The sequence below is a fragment of the Anthonomus grandis genome, chromosome 5 (assembly GCF_022605725.1).
Source record: "Anthonomus grandis grandis chromosome 5, icAntGran1.3, whole genome shotgun sequence".
NCBI lineage: Eukaryota > Metazoa > Arthropoda > Insecta > Coleoptera > Curculionidae > Anthonomus > Anthonomus grandis.
Genome location: NC_065550.1, coordinates 35,800,500 through 35,820,111, shown reverse-complemented (window position 1 = coordinate 35,820,111; position 19,612 = coordinate 35,800,500). Strand labels below are relative to the sequence as shown.

General features: G+C 31.7%; 1 protein-coding gene and 1 long non-coding RNA gene across 6 annotated transcripts in view; both read right to left on the bottom strand.

Moving 5' to 3' along the window:
• Positions 1 to 347: 347 nt before the first annotated feature.
• The window catches only part of LOC126735924 (cAMP-regulated phosphoprotein 21), a 61,773-nt gene continuing 42,508 nt past the window's right edge, over positions 348 to 19,612 (bottom strand). For 3 of the 4 annotated variants that reach the window (XM_050440046.1, XM_050440047.1, XM_050440045.1), the window contains exons 12-22: positions 17,051 to 17,139; positions 16,817 to 16,996; positions 16,652 to 16,759; positions 16,405 to 16,575; positions 16,131 to 16,350; positions 11,898 to 12,149; positions 11,452 to 11,649; positions 7,986 to 8,302; positions 4,811 to 4,958; positions 4,631 to 4,760; positions 348 to 4,576 (exon numbers count right to left, since the gene is read on the bottom strand). In XM_050440046.1, the coding sequence (XP_050296003.1) occupies positions 4,537 to 4,576; positions 4,631 to 4,760; positions 4,811 to 4,958; positions 7,986 to 8,302; positions 11,452 to 11,649; positions 11,898 to 12,149; positions 16,131 to 16,350; positions 16,405 to 16,575; positions 16,652 to 16,759; positions 16,817 to 16,996; positions 17,051 to 17,139 (1,853 nt within the window). In that variant the 3' untranslated portion in view covers positions 348 to 4,536. The remainder of the gene's footprint in view (positions 4,577 to 4,630; positions 4,761 to 4,810; positions 4,959 to 7,985; positions 8,303 to 11,451; positions 11,650 to 11,897; positions 12,150 to 16,130; positions 16,351 to 16,404; positions 16,576 to 16,651; positions 16,760 to 16,816; positions 16,997 to 17,050; positions 17,140 to 19,612) is intronic. The other variant, XM_050440048.1, reaches the window with a different exon arrangement.
• On the bottom strand, positions 14,198 to 16,124 carry LOC126735926 (uncharacterized). Of its 2 annotated transcripts, XR_007660548.1 has the most exons (4): positions 15,682 to 16,124; positions 14,694 to 15,627; positions 14,458 to 14,634; positions 14,198 to 14,295 (listed from the first exon to the last, which is right to left on the bottom strand). It is a non-coding gene; the product is annotated as an uncharacterized LOC126735926 (long non-coding RNA). The 2 variants fall into 2 exon arrangements; XR_007660547.1 differs by having other exon boundaries at positions 14,694 to 16,124.

Genomic DNA, 19,612 nt, shown 5'->3' with positions numbered 1-19,612 from the left:
TTTTTCGACCCGGAATAATAACAGAGGGGACTTTTTTGTCCTTTGTACGTTTCATTAAGGTTTATTAAGATTCAAAAAGTGTAGGCCCACGTCTTTTCTTAATTTAATTTACTACTAGAGTTTTAATATATTCATATTTGCGGGTGCCTAACAACGTCTTAGTTTACTATAATAAAAATCTGAATTTTTAGGTTTTCCGTTTTCGGACACATCGACCCGTAATTTGCAAAATGCTCCTTACTGATTAATCTTAAAATTAAAAAAAAAACACATTTTTTTTAGGAAATAAATATTTATTCACAGATTCAATATATCAGGCACATCAGAACAATAAAATAAAAAAACAATTTGTTAACTGGAAAGTTTCTATATTATGTATACAATATATGTAAACAACTCGCAAGGATAAAAACAACTTTTAATATACAGAGACAGTAGTAAAAAATTCAATATAATAAATCTGTAACTTTTCAGGGTCCTAAGACATATATATTGACAAGTGGCATTACTAAGTACATGACTACTACATACGTCATCCTAATCATACTTTTAGTCAGCGAAACAAACGAAGGAAATAATGATGGATGGATTATGTCGCGCACATAACAATTATGTTTGATCGCTTAAAAAGTCTCTATATAGGGTGTTTCAAATTTGACTTAAAATTCAGAATAGTGCCGAAGACATTCGAAAAAATACGAAATTTTTAAAAAGTACATGATGGGGTTTTTAGATTTTTAATACGACGTTTCGTCTTTTGCCGACCATCATCAATTTTGTATTTTCTGATAGGCGCTATATTCGGTTTTTTTGCATTTTAAAAATCGTTGCAAAATTTTCTTTTTAATGATGTATCACAAGTAATATCTATATCGTATAAATTAAATCGATTTGGTTTTATTGGCTTGAAGTCTACTTAAGAGTTCACAAATACTGCCGATTTAAAAACACTCTACTGTACCCGGGTCATTTAGAGTATGTTTCTTCTAATTTTTTATTGATGCTCTGCAACTAGTTGAAGACAAATTTGTAAACCAAATAGCATATAAATTGAGTATTTTGGATAATTACAATGACACAGAAGTACTGAATATGCTAAATATGGCCCAACTACTACTCGCCATGAGAGGAGGCATCTCATCACATTTTATAATATCCGAAATGGGAAATAAAGGATTAGTGACGCGCCAATTAACCAAAAGGGAAACTACATTTGTGTTGTTAAAAAAAGTGTTTTTTTTTTTGGAACATTTCTACGCTTCAAGAACCACAGACTTTAAGCCACTTATCTTGTAATACCCATCTTCCTTCCTAGTTATTCAATTTTTAGTGTATTCAGTTTTCAATTGTCCTACATATCTTGGCATCGCCTCTAGCGGTCAGCTTAACTTTTTCTTTTTTCAGTCTCAGTGTATAAATTACTATCGCCGGAATTATTTATCCAACTGCATTTGAAAAGAAGCCAATCATGAAAAGCCCGTTTGGGTTAAACAGCTTGTTTGGTTAATGGTTTTAACTATTATTTTTGTCATACTTTATGTTAGTATTAGATAGGAAATTAATGATAATTTTGTGTATGCCACGTGTGGTTTTAACCCTTTAAGTTATGGTGTACACTACAGTGTACGCCTACTTTCATAAGATTTAATCCGTGTAGCTGGTTTCGAATAGGTGATGGTAACGTTGTACACGAAAGTATTGTAGTGTTACTTTAATTCTCTAGATATCGCGTCAAGTACAAATATGAACGTTTGATAATATTGATATTTGTGTTGCCCAGCATATTCTCTTTAGACACGTGCTTCTTTAATCTTTACAAAGTTTTTTACGCTATTTCTTTTACAAAAAGGCGTTAGATATTTTTATTATAATAATTATTAGATCAGGTAAGCACAAAATAATAGTATTTTGCAAAAAGATTATTCGATAAGTAGATATGATGAATTAAAATTATGTACATTATAGTGTACGTCATGACTGACAGATATTGGACTAAACCATTAGGGGACAACGAGTTGTTTGAACTCATGTTCTATAATGTATCCTCAAGAGGTATAATAACATAAAAATAGTTTTATTTTTCGAGTTATTGCAAACAAATTCTTGTATTTTAGATGAACTTTTTGAGAGTCCTACTAACCCTTGTCTCAATAACTTGGAAGATTCTTCATTCAATGAAGCCATCCCAGACCCGAGTGTAAGCTCCGAAAAATCTGAAGTTGCTTCTTGCCAGACAGCCTCTGAATATGCCAAGCAGTATTTTGATTCACAAAATCCTATATAAAAAAAAAAGATATAAGGTGGATAAAATGAATGTATGAAATGTCACCTTCAATTCACTTTTTTCAACCCTCTCAATCCGAGGTAAGAAATTTGTCCCTTGGATTTTTTTTCCAAATATTTTACTGACAAATTGCTAGAGTCCTGTATAGAGAAAACAGTCCTCTATTTTTAATTGACTAAAGAATCATTTTGGATTGGACTGGGCTAGCAATCCAGAATTGGAATTTTACAAGGATCTTCAGAACGCAGTTCATAATTACCAACAGAGAGGAGCTGAAGAAGATTAACAAAATGAAGAAAATGAAAATGATAATAATGTGGTCATTGAAGAATATGAAGGACTTAGGATCTAACCTGTTTAAGGACTTTTGGTACTTTTTTGCATTTTTCTAAAAAATAGGAATTTAGAGAAATAAATTTTGTTCTTAAAAATTATTTAGAATTTGTGTTGTATTCTTTAATAAACTTTTTCACAAAACATAGTTTTTGGTATTTGCAAAAAATAAATGCAAAACTGTGTATTTTCAAACATTATTTCCTTTTTTCTTATTTATAAATAAGTAATGATTTAAAAAGTAAACACAAATCGAAAGAATTTAGATAGACTCATCCACCAAACATTTTCCCAACTACATAACACTAAAAATAATTTTTTTAAAGATTTTTGCGCTTCCTGAAAAATTGCTTCTATTGCAAATTTTTTTCGAGTTTTGCATTTAGTGTACTCATATATTCTCTTGTTAGTTTATCACAGACAACTGTGGCAAATTTAGTTTTTTCCAAAAATTCGGGTTTTTACCAAAAATAAATATAGCTTGTGATATATCGTTAATAAAATGACTTTGCACAGGTTTTAAAAATGTAAAAATCCAATATGGTGCCGATAAGAAAAAACCGATTTGAATATGATTGACAAAAGATGAAACGTCTTATTAAAAATCTAAAAACATCATCAGGTGGCACGAAAAAAGTGAAAATAAGATCGATTTTTCAAAATTTCGATTTTTTTTCGAATATATTCGGAACCATTAGGGATTTTTTAAACGGCATACTGTTAAGCTCGATGTTGAGGTATTAAGCCCATATTGAGGGTCGAATTTGAAACACCCTGTATAAACTTGGACCGTTAAAGAAAAAAGGTTAATGCATTAAAAAAATAACACTTCAACTAAGAGAAATCGGGGGGAGCATTATTTTCTTAATTTGTAACACCAATATTCCAATACAAAAGCTCTGCTACACAAACTAATAAAATTCAACAACAGTTTATATTATTAATTCTTGTCAATAAACTTTAAATTCATTAAGAAAAAAATTCCCAATCGTGTATACATAAATTAAGTCCGTTATAATTTTATAAAATCAGGTTCATCAAACTTTGTTTTCTCAAAAGTTACCCACCACAGTGGACGTCTATAAAATAAATACTGCGTATTAATTAATGATAATACTAAGAGGCGTATAGGGTGGCTCAATAAGGTGAGTTTTAACCATAAAAACGAGATTGAGATCAGTGAGCCGCCTACTAAGTATACGTTGGATTAATAAAAGCAATTAGAAATTTGGCAGTGAGACGACGTAAGAATTGAATTTCTAACGTTCCGAAGTGAACGTGGTGTAGTAAAAAAAAAAAAGCAAATACACAACTCCCTTATTAATCCAACTTATCGTACAGAAAAGTATAAGATTGTCAAAAGGTTTTATTCTAAGAGTAGGGAATAAGCATTAAAAAAAAAGTATGCGGAAGTTTTGACAAAACTCTTCATAATTAATTAGTCCTTTAAAATTTACAATATGTGATTTTGAACGTAACATCTAAATTATCTTGTGTCAATCAAGTGTCTTTGGTCAAAACGTCCTAATAAGAAAAATTGTTTTTTTTTTGTGCTTAAGCTAACTTTTATTTGTCAAAGTGAATAGGTCCCTTATGTGTGCGAGACGTTATTAATAAAAGCGTTCGAAACAATGATTATATAAAAAAAAGTGTGCGCACGTACAGATCTATTATAATACAGCAAAAATTGAGCATTTTTAAGGGTTAAGCTAATTTAAATAAAAACACAGCACAAACGATTTTTTTTTTGAAAATATTTTTCAAAAACAATAGAATCTAAATTTTAAATAAGGAACATGGCACCTCACTTTTTATTGTAACAGAAAATAAAAATCGCGGACAGCCTACGGTATCGATGTTTACATGTACGATAATTTACGGTTTTAATTTAAAAAGTGTAAAAAAAAACAGGATGGTGTCTACTTTCCCGTCGGCGGTAGACTATTCGGTTTAGTCACTCTGTAACATTAAAGGATTACTACTAAAAATCCTCGCATTTCGGAGACTTCTTACTTTGGCTTCCTGTTTTTCTGGTTATTATAAAACCCTTGATGGAAAGTGAACGGCGGCCTATTTTGGACGATGGGCGGGGTCGGCTGTCTATAAACGTTCGGCTGTCCTCGACCGACAAGACGAGGGTCTGCTAAAAAATCTTCACTTGATCTTAAAACATTTCATTTAACTGCTTCTTACATTGTACAATATACGGCATGGGCATCCCGTGGTAGATATTAGGGGGAAAGGTGAACCGTTGTCTTTCTAAGTGAGTAACGTCACTAGCGGGAGTGGGGGATCTGCTACTCTTAGCCGTGCCGGGAGTCGGTCCTCTTTCGCCGCTCATCTAAATAAAACGCAAGAAACGAGCGTAAATGTGTGTAACTTTACGATAGTTTAAGTTTATACTGTATAACCATACATCTAATGAATATTCAGTATTAATAAGATAAAGGCTTTGATAACAGGGCCCAACTAGCGTTTTTGGCAACAGCTACGTAATCGCGACTATAAAGAATACTTTAAAGTTGTGGTTACTAGTCGCGGGAACCGTTTAGGCACCGTTCTGTTACCACTTTTTTACCAAAATTGGGAATGATTTTGCTGTAGCAAATACGTAATTCTATCGTCCCGGGAACTTCTTTTTAACGTCCCATAGTGGCTTTCGGGATGTCATAAAGTAGTAATTGTGCAGTGCTAGTTACTAAGAAGTTACTGAGACAATTTTATGCATACATTTTGATTCTCTTTCATTGTCAACACAAATAATTTTATATGTCCGTCTTTATTCTAAGTGATGGCGTTGTATCGGGGTTAATCTACTTCATATTGTATATTTAATATAGCTGATATTATCGCTTACTGGAGTGGAAAAATGTAAACGAAGCAAATTTTACTGTTAAACATAGGCAATATAGGACGAAAATAAAGAACGCCTCATTAAAATAATGACTTTTAACAAAAAAATATACCAAGTCTAAATATTTAAATTTAATTTTTTAAAGAAGGTAGATAATTTTTTTCATTCCTCTTTACTCCTATGAATATAAGAAGTCTATAATTTAATAAAAATTGCATAAAATGTAAAAGTATTCCGATTTTAGGAAATTCATAAAATCGTGCAATACCTTTTCACAAAATGGAGACAAATAATTAAAAAAAATATGGCGAATTGTTGTTAGAGTTACCAAGAAGTTTCTTTTTTACTTCAAAGTAAAAATGACTTAGGAATAAGTAAATTATTTCAAAAAAATGCTACTATAAAGTATATTTTACTGCATAGTAGAAATAATTACTTAAAGGTAATTTGCTTTAATAGCCAAAGTGGTAAATATTACTTTAAAGAAGAAATAAGGGTAACTATTTCGGTCTTGTTACTGATAATATTACTTCAAAGTGTATTACTGCGTGGTAATATTTTGATGTTCCTATGTAGTCGCAAGAACTTGAAATTTAACTTTGTAATCGCGCTTACTTAAAAGTTCCTATTTAATCGTCCCACCGACCAATATTTTCTACTTTATAGTAACGACGTTGTAAAGGTAATTAGGTCAGGTCGCTAAGCGGTATCAGCTACCATCAGAGTTACCGCAAAGTAATAATTACTATATAGTCAAGTATTAAGTTAATATTACGTATTTCTTACTAATATTTTTTACTTGGCAGTTATTTAAACTTATAAGATATTTTTTTGGTACCAGTTACCGATTTATTACTTGAATAAAGTAATATAGTCAAACAATGTTGTAGCCGTAACTAAAATTGCTAGTTGGGGGTGTCAAGGACGGACTCGTCGTTGGTAATAGAATTAATAAAATAAATGTATTATATAGAAAAAAATGCAAAAATGGATATGTGGATATATTTTCATATAACATAGTATAATATACAAAACTACTTACAGATTTTAACGCATAGCTATACAGTGCTTTTCTTTAACGTCTCTTTATTTTTTGAACAGATCAATCCAAAATATTGAAACTTGAGGTTATGCAATAATTGATGAATGAATACTATGTTCTAAAGCAAAATTGACAAATGAAAATTTCAAGATGGCTTCTGGGTACCATTATGGAAAAAAAAATTAAATGGAAAGGGTGGTCTTGTGGCACATTGTGTTTTTTTACCCTTTCTTGTAACTAAGTCTGTTATTTTCATGTGAAAAACATACCGAAGACACCTATAATGTATTATTGATTGTTATGGTAATTTTCAGATTTTGGTTCGAATATAAATATGGGATATTTTATTTAAAATTAACACTAACAAAAATTTATTTTTCATATAAATAACAAAAACAAAATTATTCTTCTTGTATCAGTTCCATCTTTCTGTTATTATTCTTTTTTATTGACGAATTTGACGTTTGACATATTATCATTTGAAAGAACTTTTTATTCCTTTAAAACATGAATTATTAAGAAATCTATAAAAATTATAAAATATTTAATTTCTACTAATAAAGTAGGTACATCAAAAAAAAGCATAAACAGTTCATAAACGGTATTATTGTTTATAATTTAAAGTATAATCTATTATTAATAAATATTTATCGAGTAAATATTTTTTGACGACGTCACTGGTAAAGATTCCTTGGTATCGGTAGCATCAGGAATGCGTCTTGCAATGTTGTAACTTTGAATATTGATTTATTTATATCTTATCATATTATTTTATTTAAAAAAAAATGCTTCATATTTTATAAAAGTAGAAGTAGTATTGCTTTATGCCTGTCAAAATAAGTGACAATTTTTTTAAGATATTATAAATTGTTCTTTTGCCATTTTTGCATAAGCATCATTGAAGTTGCAAGCAAACAATCTTTCCATACTTCCACGGTAATGCTAATTCTAGCCTTTAAATGTTCTAAGACTTGTGCAAACCTTTGCCGACATGACATATAAGTTGACACTCATGACAGTTGATCGTTTTGACATCTGTGACGTTTAGTTAGACCTCCGACGGTGCCATATCGAACCCATATTAAACAATATTCATGTGTTTTTCAAAAGTTGCTTTAAAGAAATAAAGAAAGAGATGGACTAAAGAACAATTGCCTGGTTATTTCTGTTTTTCAAGTTTTTAATCATTTTCAAGAATTAGCGAAAGTTTTGAAACGTTTATTGCTTAGCTAGATTGTCACTTATTACGACGTTGTCAATAAATTACATATTTTACATTTTAGTATATTTGTCATAATCTCAAAATAAAAATGATCCGATTCGCCTTGGTCTGCCCTATATTTATGTGTTAAAATCTGTATGATGAGAGATGGGTCCGTCCCTGCCGATCATTGTCTCGAAGCAAGCCTAATCGTATCAGTACTGAATGAAAATGACTTTCTTAGATCTATGGTACGACTGACTGACTATACCTGTCTAATCAATCTCGGTCCGTATCCCGGTTGACTAAAAATAAACTGCGGCGTGGGCGGAGTACTGGGCGGCGGAGTTTGGTACTGGTGCGCGGGACAATAACCGGGAGCAACGACGGTACCGGCGGGCGAGTTCGTTCCCCCCGTGCTCCCGCTGTGACTCTGACCCATGGACATGCCGCCCCCCGCGCCGCCTATCACGAACGGCGGCGGTCGCTGCGACTGTTTCGACGCCGTCCCCACATTGCCACCCCCGTAATGCGACTGTTGCTTCGCGAGGGAATTGCGACGCATCGCGGTATCGAATGATGTCATGCCTATTAAATCAATAATTAATTTTATTGAAGAATTCCATTTTGCATGTGGAGTGAACGATTAATAAGGAAGTTTTTTCTCCACAAAATAATATGCCAATCTTGTTTCAAGAGTGATGCTTTTCGATGCCTTCCCAAAATTCTTTCTCTTTTCTTGGCTAACATCCATTATGCCAAAATTAACTAAGTTTTCTAATCCAAGAAACACATTTGAACTAACCCATAATTTATCTAGTACGACAACTCTTTCCCCGTTTCATTTGATGTTTCTAACCTTTTTTCCTAGCATTCCTCCTCAAGATCGTTTATCCTATAACCGTGGATTGCTCTCTTTATATTCTAATTTACCTACCCATATTATTTTAGAAATTTGCTCCTTAATAGATACTGTTTTAAGACAGCATTTCTTTCAAATTAACGAAAAGTTTTATGCTTAAATCTGGCCTGGCTATGGGTTCAAATTTGTCTCCATTTCTTGCAAAATCCTTAGATGATTTTAAAAGAAAAGCTATGCCCTAAACTCTTGGAGCTACAGGTTATTAAAATAAAAAATAAAAAAAAATCGTTTCTTCATCATAACTTTATTAACTTCATAGAATATGCTTATAAAATTTAGCATACACCCTCTGAGTATCAATTTTGATGTAGGAGATTTTTTTGAAGTTTATCTAGTGGCGTCCGTACAGGAACGTAGACTAAATTAATATTTTTGAAAAATATTACGTATGCCACTTCTTTTCCGTAAAATAAAAACAATTTTTATATTCCCCGTTCATTTTAGGGTAAATCCGATTTCTTGACTTTTTTTCATCCGACATGCAATTACCGCGAAAAGAAAATAAAAAACATTTTTATACGTGGTTAATTTTATTTATAATTATTACAGTATAGCAACTCTAATTATAAAAGTCTAGCGGTACTTTAATGTTAAATAGTTTAAAAAAAAATTAATACAGAGTTTAGGACATAGCTTTATTTGAACTTTTCTTCTTAAAATCACCTAAGGATTAACACCCTTAAGGATCAGCATCTTATTCTGTAACACCCTTTAAATATTTATAATATTTTCACAATCTTACAAAAAAAGTCAACTTTTTTCACAACTCTATTAAGTTTACATATGAAAAAGAAAATGAAGATTCATTACTCTTTGTTAATATATTGATTAAAGGATCAAGTACCAACTCAGCCTCAATTTTTCTTTAATTTGTTATGGCATGACGTTTCGTCTCGGATTTGAGACTTCTTCAGATGGCTGTTAAGAAAATACAAATAATAAAATTAAAACTTTTCGAAAGTTACAACAAAATGCGAACCTAGGATACAAACAAAGTAACAGTTTCATAATTACAGAACACAAAATTGACCAGAAGTAGAAATCCTTCAGTATAGGTCTTGTCACTTAAAAAATCCGCAAAAAAATTAAAATTAACATCGGTATCAGTATAATTTTCATTTTTTGAACGATTTATAACTTCTGGTTAACTTTGTGTTTGTTATTAAATGTTTGAAGTTCTGTAATTATGTAACTGTTGCTTTGTTTGCGTATTTTTTTGTATCCTATAGGCTCAAATTAAATTAAGTATATCGAACGGTATCATTACGGATTTGAGTTCATATTTCTTTTAAATACGTGAATAAGTATATTTTCTTCTTCTTTTCAATTTTTTGAGCATGTGAGATAGTAATTTCTAAATTGATTTTTGCTATAAGTGACGTAATACCCAATAAAATAAGTAACTCATTATGAATTCGTCACAACAATACAGATTTTACTTACCTAACCGTTGAAAAATCGTTATCATTTGTATTTTCTTAACAGCCCTCTGAAGAAGTCTGAAATCCGAGAAGAAACGTGGCATGACGTAGTAAATAAAACCAGTAAAGAGAAATTGAGGCTATATTTATAGACACTTTTTATTTATAGAAAACTATACTCTTGGGATAAAAATTTCCCGTCTTTAATTAACTTTTCATAGACTTATTAAAAGTCCTCTTTATTTAAACACAGAAAGAACTTGATACAATTTATGAAATGCCTAGAAATAACGGATATTCTGACAAGACCATCGATAAAATCTATATTAAAAATCAAAATAAATTCTTAAATAAAAAACGTCTTTGTAGTGAAAAATTAAATGTTTGTTTTGGGACCACAAACTCCTTCTGTTTTCTAGTTTCAGGCAGTTGGACCTAAATTTTTCTTTATTTTAAGCCACTCAGTGGTTTTATATTTTTTAGTCTCTTTTAAGGACTTTTTATGGAAATTCATTTATTATTAATAAATAATTATCTGAATAATGATGTTAAGTGTAGTTAGGATAGATTTGGTTGTATTCGGTTGCGTCCTACTAGATTAGATTGGATTGGCTCACTTCTAAAAGTGTAATGTTGTCGTGTTTGTCGTTTATTCTTTGTTATCTTATGTCTCACAAAAGATAAAATCATGTCAATACCAAAGACAAGATTCCTATCATTCACAGATCTCGAATTTACAGACTAAAATGTTCTTATACTGTGTGCTACATCGGTCAAAGCGAAAGGAGAATTGAAACTCGTGTAAAAGAACATACTAAATTAATAGAAAACAACTTTAAAAGGTTTATTACTAATACTTATTCACTTTCTGCTAATGACATTATTGAAGCGGATCCTGAGGTGCTACATGTTTGTTTGTTTGGATCTTTTCTGCAAATTAATAAGGCAATAAGATCACCTGATTATGATCGAACAAGTTTGAAAGTAACATGTTTTTTAATTATTTGAGTCTTATGAACCCTCATTCTTCATTAAACTTTTCCTTTAATTTATATTTCATTTAATCCCTTTATTAAATCTAATTAGTCGACAGTGTTTCGCCGTTTGACCGCTGTTCCTCTGCAGGAACCTTTTTTACCTTAAAAATGTATAAAATTAGCCAGTTTCTGTGCCATTTTAAAATTAATGTTTGATTGTTTACAATCAGCAATACTACTTTACGACTTTTTAAATCCGAATGTAATATTTTTAGTGTCCAATGATGATGAGTCATCTTATTGAAATGGATCACTTTTTAAACAAGATTGGCATTGTATTTTGTGGAGAAAAGACTTCCTTTTAGGAAAGTATATTCCTTATCAATTTAAATAAGCATAAAATTTGATTGTAATTACATTTAGCGTTCACAGGCACGAATCCCCGTGGGTTCCCGGCTTGATTGGTTCCTCCTAAATTCATCTGTTGCATTCCGTGAGTCAACTGAACGAAACCGTTTGGAGTGGCGGTGTCGAATGGCGTGATCGGTACGGAAGAGGTACCGCTCGGAGTAAGGGTGCCCCCCTGAGGGTAGGATATACTTTGGGTACCATAACCTACAAGTCATGCAAAATAAATTAAAAGGAGGACAATTGTGATGAGCTATCGTTTCTTGTTTACTCCTAATACACCAGGGTTAAATTAGGGAAATGTTCACTTTCTTTAAGCGAATATTAAAATAAATGATGTTTAATATATTAGAACTAGTAAAGACAATATGTTAAAAAACTATTCAGCTATTAAATCTCTAATAATATGAGAAACATGCCAAGAAAATCCTTAAAGAAACACATAAGAAAATTACCAGTTGTAGGGTAGATCGCCGAGTTATTGGTATAAATAAGAGATGGTTGATTTGGATAAAGTACAGTGGCAGCAGCAGCAGTAGCAGCACCTGGTGGATTGGGTTGATATACCATCTGTACAGGTTGATGATGATGATGATGGTGGTTGGGATACACAGGCATCATTTCTGGAGGAGTTTGACTTTGATGGGAAGGTCCTGGTGGTGCCGTCACGTAGTTTACAGTAGCGGGATACCCGGCAGGAACGTATGCTATATAAAAAAACGGCTATAAACAGTTTTTTCAGAAAACAATTTTATTACTAACTAACATTTTTTTTAAATTATCAACACGTGTTGCGCTAACATTAACCAAACTCGTGGAAAGTATTTTTTGTATTTAACTCAAGACGGTTCATGAAGAGCATTCAATTGGCCAACCCACGGCTGTACCTCATTCTGTTTAAAAAATTTTCACCACACTTGTTTGCACGTTTGGATAATTCTCGAACTCTGGTATGAACTATCTCTCTCAACCTTCGAATGTAGATATATCTTTCTATTTCTAGCCCTAGTCTTTGGTCGCTCAAATGAGGTTAGATTCATTGCTTCCTAACTCAAAAATTGTAAAAATTGTCCTCCACTGAAGAGTTTTCAAAGCTTGCAAAAGTTGTATTCACTTCCAAATTATCTTGATTTCCTTTAATAAATAAGTCTGTTTGTCTTAGATCACTTTTCCCAAACATTCCAAATCGAAATCGCTACTGTACTCATGCTCAGCTAACATTTTGAAATTTTTTGCGTTATCTAAATGCGTAATTTTTTCACGTTTCTGTTATTTTCTTTTTGCTGATTACAATGCAATTATTTCATTTGAGAATTCATATTATGAACCCTCAATTGATTCATATTCATAGTATTGAAAATTTTATTTTGTTAATTTAATTACATCTCGGATGTAATCGAAACCATTACTTTCCAAAAATTCAGAAGTCAGATGTCCCAAAGTTTTTGATATAAGGACGCTTGGAAAGAAGAAGAAGATACATCGAAAGAAACAAGAATTTCATCTTCACTTAAAATGAAATAAACTTTTTGAAAGATAAACGTTCATAAGGTATTTTTAATGTCTCAAATTGCTCTGCCAAAAACTTGAAAATATTGTAAGTTGGAGTTGCCTATAGCGGAGATAATTTTTCTCGTTTTATTGCCGAGTTTAAGGATTTTTGCCAAACAATATAAATTTTGAATTGTTGCGTTTAAAATGTTGTAACTTGAATTTATCTGAAGTGGCAACAAGGTTTTTGCAATCATTTAATGCTGCCTTAAACTGCGAAATCATTTTTGATATAAGGTTCTTGGAAATCTTTTTATGATCAATATTTAGTAAGATTATAACATCGTTTAAAATATTCTGCTTTGCCTAAAATAACAACATTGTTTCTTTTATCAACTATATAAGTTTAATTAAGAAAGATTTCCAATCTGACCCTATATCACTTACTCACTTTCACCCTTGATCACCCCTTAAAAACGCTGGACCTTGCACAATGGGGCTTAATCGTCTAATTGATTTATGGTAGTAGGAGTCAACGGTATATATTTGAGTAAACTGTAAAACTGTTTGGTGGTTCGAGTGTACACCAAAGGTTTCAATCCAAGTTATATAGTTAACTTTTTATAGATTGTTAAGTGTTAATAGATTAGGTATTGTAGTATTTAAGGTTATTAAATGTATTTGTTTCTGTAATCACTTATTTATTGAAAAATTAAAATCATACATTAGTTTATCTACAAAAGAATCTTATATTAAATGTAAATATAGAAAGAAGAAATCTTGATTGACGGGTAATTTATTAAGGTGTATAAGAGAAAGAGATAGGTTAAAAAATATATCAGCTTTAAACCCAAATAATTTAAATGCCAAGGAAATGTTTGTAAATTACAGAAAAATTTTGACAAAAATACTGAGTAAAGCTAAAGCTGTATATTTTAGGCAAATTTTTGAAACATGTAAACAAAACCCAAAAGAGTTGTGGAATAACATAAAATATGTCACTAATCAAAACTCAGCTAAGCCGAAAGTAACTAGTGTAATGGGGGAGTCAGGTTTGGTAACAACAGATCAAAAAATATCAGAGGAATTTAATAAATACTTTAGTACGGTGGGGCAAACACTAGCCGCTAAAATAAAAAAACCTCAAAACTATGTTATTATTCTTCAAAAAAACTGTAAAAGTAGTTTTGTTTCTTAAACCTATTGTCGAAAATGAACTTATTACTACAATTGGATCTTTGGGAAATAGTGATTCAAATGTTGATGATGGCATATCTAATAATTTTATTAAGAATTATAACAGATACTTGATAGTGCCTCTTTTACATCTGGTAAATACTATCTTTGGGTCTGGAGTTTACCCTGAAATTTTAAAAAATACAATCGTTATACCACTTCATAAATCAGGCCCAAGGGATGAGTTAAAAAATTATAGACCCATAGCTCTCACCAACAGCATAAGTAAAGTTGTAGAAAAATGTATTAAATTGAGATTATGTAATTATATTGATAAAAATAACCTACTTAATGCAAATCAATATGGTTTTAAGACGGGAATGGGAACTGAGGATGCTTTAGTCAGGGTAGCTGACGACATAATAAATGCTTTTAACACCAATACAAAATGTATGACAATCTTCCTGGACCTGGCTAAGGCCTTTGATACTGTGCCGCACCACATCTTGATGGAACGCTTAGAAGCTAAAGGCATAAGAGGAATACCATTAAATTTATTAAAATCATTTCTTGAAAATCGTTACCAGCAAGTTAAGATAGGCGAGATTCACAGTAGTAAAATTCCAGTGAGGTGTGGTGTGCCACAGGGCACGGTCCTTGGTCCAATATTGTTCACTCTCTATATGGATAGTATATTTTCGGTAATAACAAGTGTGCAAGTTGTCTGTTACGCTGATGATACAGCTCTCATGGTTGGGGGTGGCACGTGGGATGAAGTGTTTCAAAAGGCCGAGCAAGCTCTTGTTGAGGTTAAAAAATGGCTGGATTTTAGTTTATTATCTCTTAATATTGACAAGACTCATTTCATGTGTCACTCCATGACAAAAGCAGGATTACCTTATGACCTTGAGACTATTAAAATTCACGACAATGATTGTAGGAATATGAAAACTTGTAATTGTGTGCGGATTAGTGCAGTGGACGAAATTAAATATTTGGGTGTATACTTTGATAGGCATCTAAAATGGAAGATACATGTGCAATATATCTGTGGTAAAATAAGAAAACTTATGTATAAATTCTATATATTAAGACAATGTTTGTCACGTAAAACAATACTAAATATTTACAAAGGTTTAGTAGAATCAATTATTAACTATGGAATTTGTATCTGGGGAGCCGCCAGTAAAACTTTCTTGAATCCTCTTGAAATTACCCAAAAAAAAATTATAAAGATATCTCTTTTAAAAAATATAATGCATCATACCGAGTTACTATTTCAGAAATCTAAATTACTGACCATTACTAAATTATATTTAAAATCAATAGTTAGACTCCTTAGTAACCAGAAAATTAACATTAATACATCAACCCACTCAATTGCAACTAGATTTGCACAAAGTAAATCAATGATCTTATCAACTCCAGTGCATTATACCGCAGTTCAGAAAAGTATAGTCTTCTTAGCTCCCAAAATATACAATCAATTGCCTCAGGAACTAAGAAATAAACCATTCTCTAAAATTAAACGGAAAGTTAATTCATGGCTACTAAACCTTCAAAAAGATATACTTCTGACAGTAATATAGATTATTTATAATATTTTATCACAATAGGTATGTACGTAGAATTGCTTGTTCTTTTCTCATTTTCTATTGTTCCGACTAACGACAAATAAAAAGCATTTTCTGCTTATATGTATATTTATTAATTGATGAATTATAGACACCCGCACAACTTTTTAAAAGTAATTGTGTGTCTAGTCTTAGGCAAGTATTATGTTGTATATTTTCCTAAAATAAAGAGATTATTTATTATTATTATTTATTATTAATCACAAGCGATAACTAACGCACACAGGTGTATATTTCACACCTAGGGGTTACAACAACTTGTATATGTAATAATCAGGCAAAAAATTCGCAGTTTCTAGTAAATTAGTTACAAAATCAATAAATTTGGTAGGGTGTCAGGGTTTACAGATCCCTCCAAATAAATAAAAACTACAAAAATAAATATACCCGTCTGTCCTTGTGGTGGCACCTGCACCGAATATCTTTGATGTGGCGGGGTCTGACTGGCGGGCGGTCCCGCTGCGGCATAAAAATTAACGGGTGTCGCCGATTGGTTCCAGTATGGTCCCGATGGCGTCGTTTGATACGCGATCGGTTGGGCAGTTGCAGGTCCACCTCCCTCCTGCATGTAATACGTGGTGCCTATGTCTGCCATACTTGGCTGATCCTAAAAGAATCAAAAAGAGTTCACGTTTGTACGATTTTTTTCCTACACATTTACCATTCGGGCGTCATACGATTGTTGAATGGGCATGTGAGTATAAGGTGAGGCAGTGTAAACGATGTAGGGCTGCGGATAAACAGTAGGCATGGCGCCCTCTGAAGAAACGTTCGGGTAGTTTTGGTAGTGTGGCTGGGGCAAGTTCGAGGCACTATCGCAAGAATTTATTACCTTAAAGTGAAAGAAATGTTAAATTTGGTGATTTTACTTTTAAAGAGGTATAATTTCGAGTTGTAGGTACGCTTACAGAGGAAGAAGTCGATAGGGGCGGTGAAAAAGGCAAGCTGGGACTCGTCGCCGTATTTGTGAAACTGGATTTCACTTTCGAGGGAGACTGTTTTGAGCTGGATGTTTTCTAAAAAAAAAAATCAATTATATAATTGTAACATTTTTTTTTTTGGTATTTATTTACTTCATGTATGGGCGATGACGATGATAAGACTGGTGCTTTCTCTTTCTCGATAGTGCGAGATTCCTCGAGTTTCTCGGTGGAACGGGAAGTGGGGAGATCCACAGCTAAAATTCCAGGTGCTGGTTTTATAGGGTCGTAATAATATATCGTGCCGTCCTCGTTTTTGTATGGCTTACCAGTCTAGAAAATAATTATTAATGGCTATTTCAAGTGTTTTAAATTTTCTACACCTACTTCTGGATTTATAATAATGCTCCCTTTGGGGACGTTATTTAAATCGGTGACAGCCCAAACCACATGGTTGCTTCCTTTGTTTATATAACCTGGAAACGGAAGAAAATTTTAATTATTACAGATTAGATTCGTTGTACTGATGACACATGCATAATTTATGTAGGAGATACCTGGGACGATCTCAAGTGTATGGCGGAGTTAGATTTAGCAAACGCATTTCGTTGCTTTAACAATCAAGTATTGACAATAAATTTTGATAAAACATATTTTATGCCATTCGGATACTATCAGGATTCATTGCCATTTTTTAAAAACCTCAGAATTCGAATAAAAAATGTAGATTTTAAGATAAAAAGGGCAGACAAAATCAAATAGTTAGGTATATTTTTTGACGCAAATCTCAAATGGCATAATCACATTCAATTAGTAACTAATAAAATAAGATGTTTTGTTATTAAATTTAAAGAACTGAAAAAGTATTTTGATGAGGAATATTTAGTATCATTATATGCAGCACTTATTCAACCACAATTTGAACTACGGTATTTTCGTTTGGGGTGGGGAGCACTAAAGATTCACTTACACCCATTGGAAATTGTTCAGAAATGGATTTTAAAAAATTAATTATTTTTTAACACGTTGACTGCCGGACGTATATCAGAACTTGGGTCAGGTGCGCCGGGAGTGTTTTATTAATTTTGTTTTCTAATAAGTAGATTTTAGATCCAAATATGGTAGCAAGAGACACTTTTTTTTGTATTTGACCTTGTTTAGAAGCATGTATAATATGTATACACGCGGCGCAGTATTATTTTTTATCAATCTGCGCCGTGTGTGTAAATACTATACACAACCGCTAAAATTTATACATATGCCTGTCCAGGTAAACCACCAATATGTGTTGAATGTTTTTTTGTAATTCATAAAGCCAAATTAAAGTAATAAAGGGGTTTTCCATATTTTTATCAATTATGCCATTTTTTCTACAATGTTTTAAATATTTGGTGTATTTTTCCATTAGTTTAGAAGTAATTTTTAGTTATCACCTTCTATTTTTTTTTTAATAAAACATTTTCCAATTTACTGTATGTTACATTTCCTAACCTAAAATGCGGTATTTTCTTACTAAAAAATAAAGAAAATCCTATCCAACTTAGACTCGCATTATTGGGCACTTTTTTGCAATGTAAAATTTAAAACAGCTATATTTTCAAAAAATAGAAAAATATTTTCACGCCAAACACGTTATATGTTAGTCCTACGCGGGACAAATAGAGAACCCATAAGAAATACACGTAATGTGTGCGTAAATCGTATACACGCGGCCTGCAGTCATCAATAGAACTATGTATATATTTTATACATATGGCGCCAGTGACACACACGTTGTGTATAATATATATACACATGGCAGTCAACGTGTTAAGAAATGGTTTTAGGTAGAAACAAACAATACTGTTCAGATCAATTATACAGAGAAAGCGGAATTTTGGATCTCAGACAACTCTTTTTTCAAAGCATTGTGATAAGGCAATATAAAAAGAAAGATACTCTTTCAAATATTTCATATACTCATGAAAAAGTTAAAGCTTACACTGGATCACTGCCCAAAGTTAAAACAACAGTTGCTCAATGCAGCTACTGGTATATTAGCCCAAAAGTTCACCGAGTTAGCCTCTGGGCTTCTTAGTGCAAGAGGGTTTAAAAGCTTTGAGCTTCAATTAAAAGAATAGATTCTAAAAAATACAAGATTAAAAATTGGAGAAGAAAAAAGGAAGATAAAATATTTTTAATGGATGAGGTAGAAAAAAATGAAGGACAATTTTTTTCTATGATTGTTAAAGTTGAATTCCAGATACTAATATTTACATTTCATTTTATTCTATTTATATGACTTTATCTATTTATTTACTTATATTATTTTTTATTTTTGAAGACATACAGTTTGAAAAACCAAATGGAAAATGTATCTACTTGTTAGCTTCGAAATCCTAATCATCTCTTGTTCAGCTGCCTTTCCTTTAGTTTCTGTTTCCCCATTTATTCACCTGTTATTCTATGATATATATATTTTTTTATGGTTAGTGAAGGAATATGGAAAAGTTTTAGCTGCTTAGATACTAGACATTTTCATGTCATCTTAGAAAAAAATTATGTTTAAGGTAAAAAGGTATTCTTTTTTTTCTTTTCTTTTCTTTGTTATTATTATTATTATGTTTGTCCCACTAACAAGGTTTTCCTTTTGTGGGTAATCATTTATTTATAGTGCCTTATTTGTTTTACAGAGTTGTAATATTGTGAAATTTGATATAAATAAACTTATTATTATTATTATTATTATTATTATTATTATTATTATAGATCACAGAAGAATATAGTTAATGAAGACATCGCAGTCAATACTACCGCTAAGGAATTGGAAAATCATTTCTAGAGACTGTACAACACCGAAGAAAAAGTGGATCTATGGATCAACATCGATAACTATATTAAAAACAAAACAGAAATCAAAAGAACAAAATAAAATCACCAGGCTCAAATTAAATAACAAACGAAATGCTC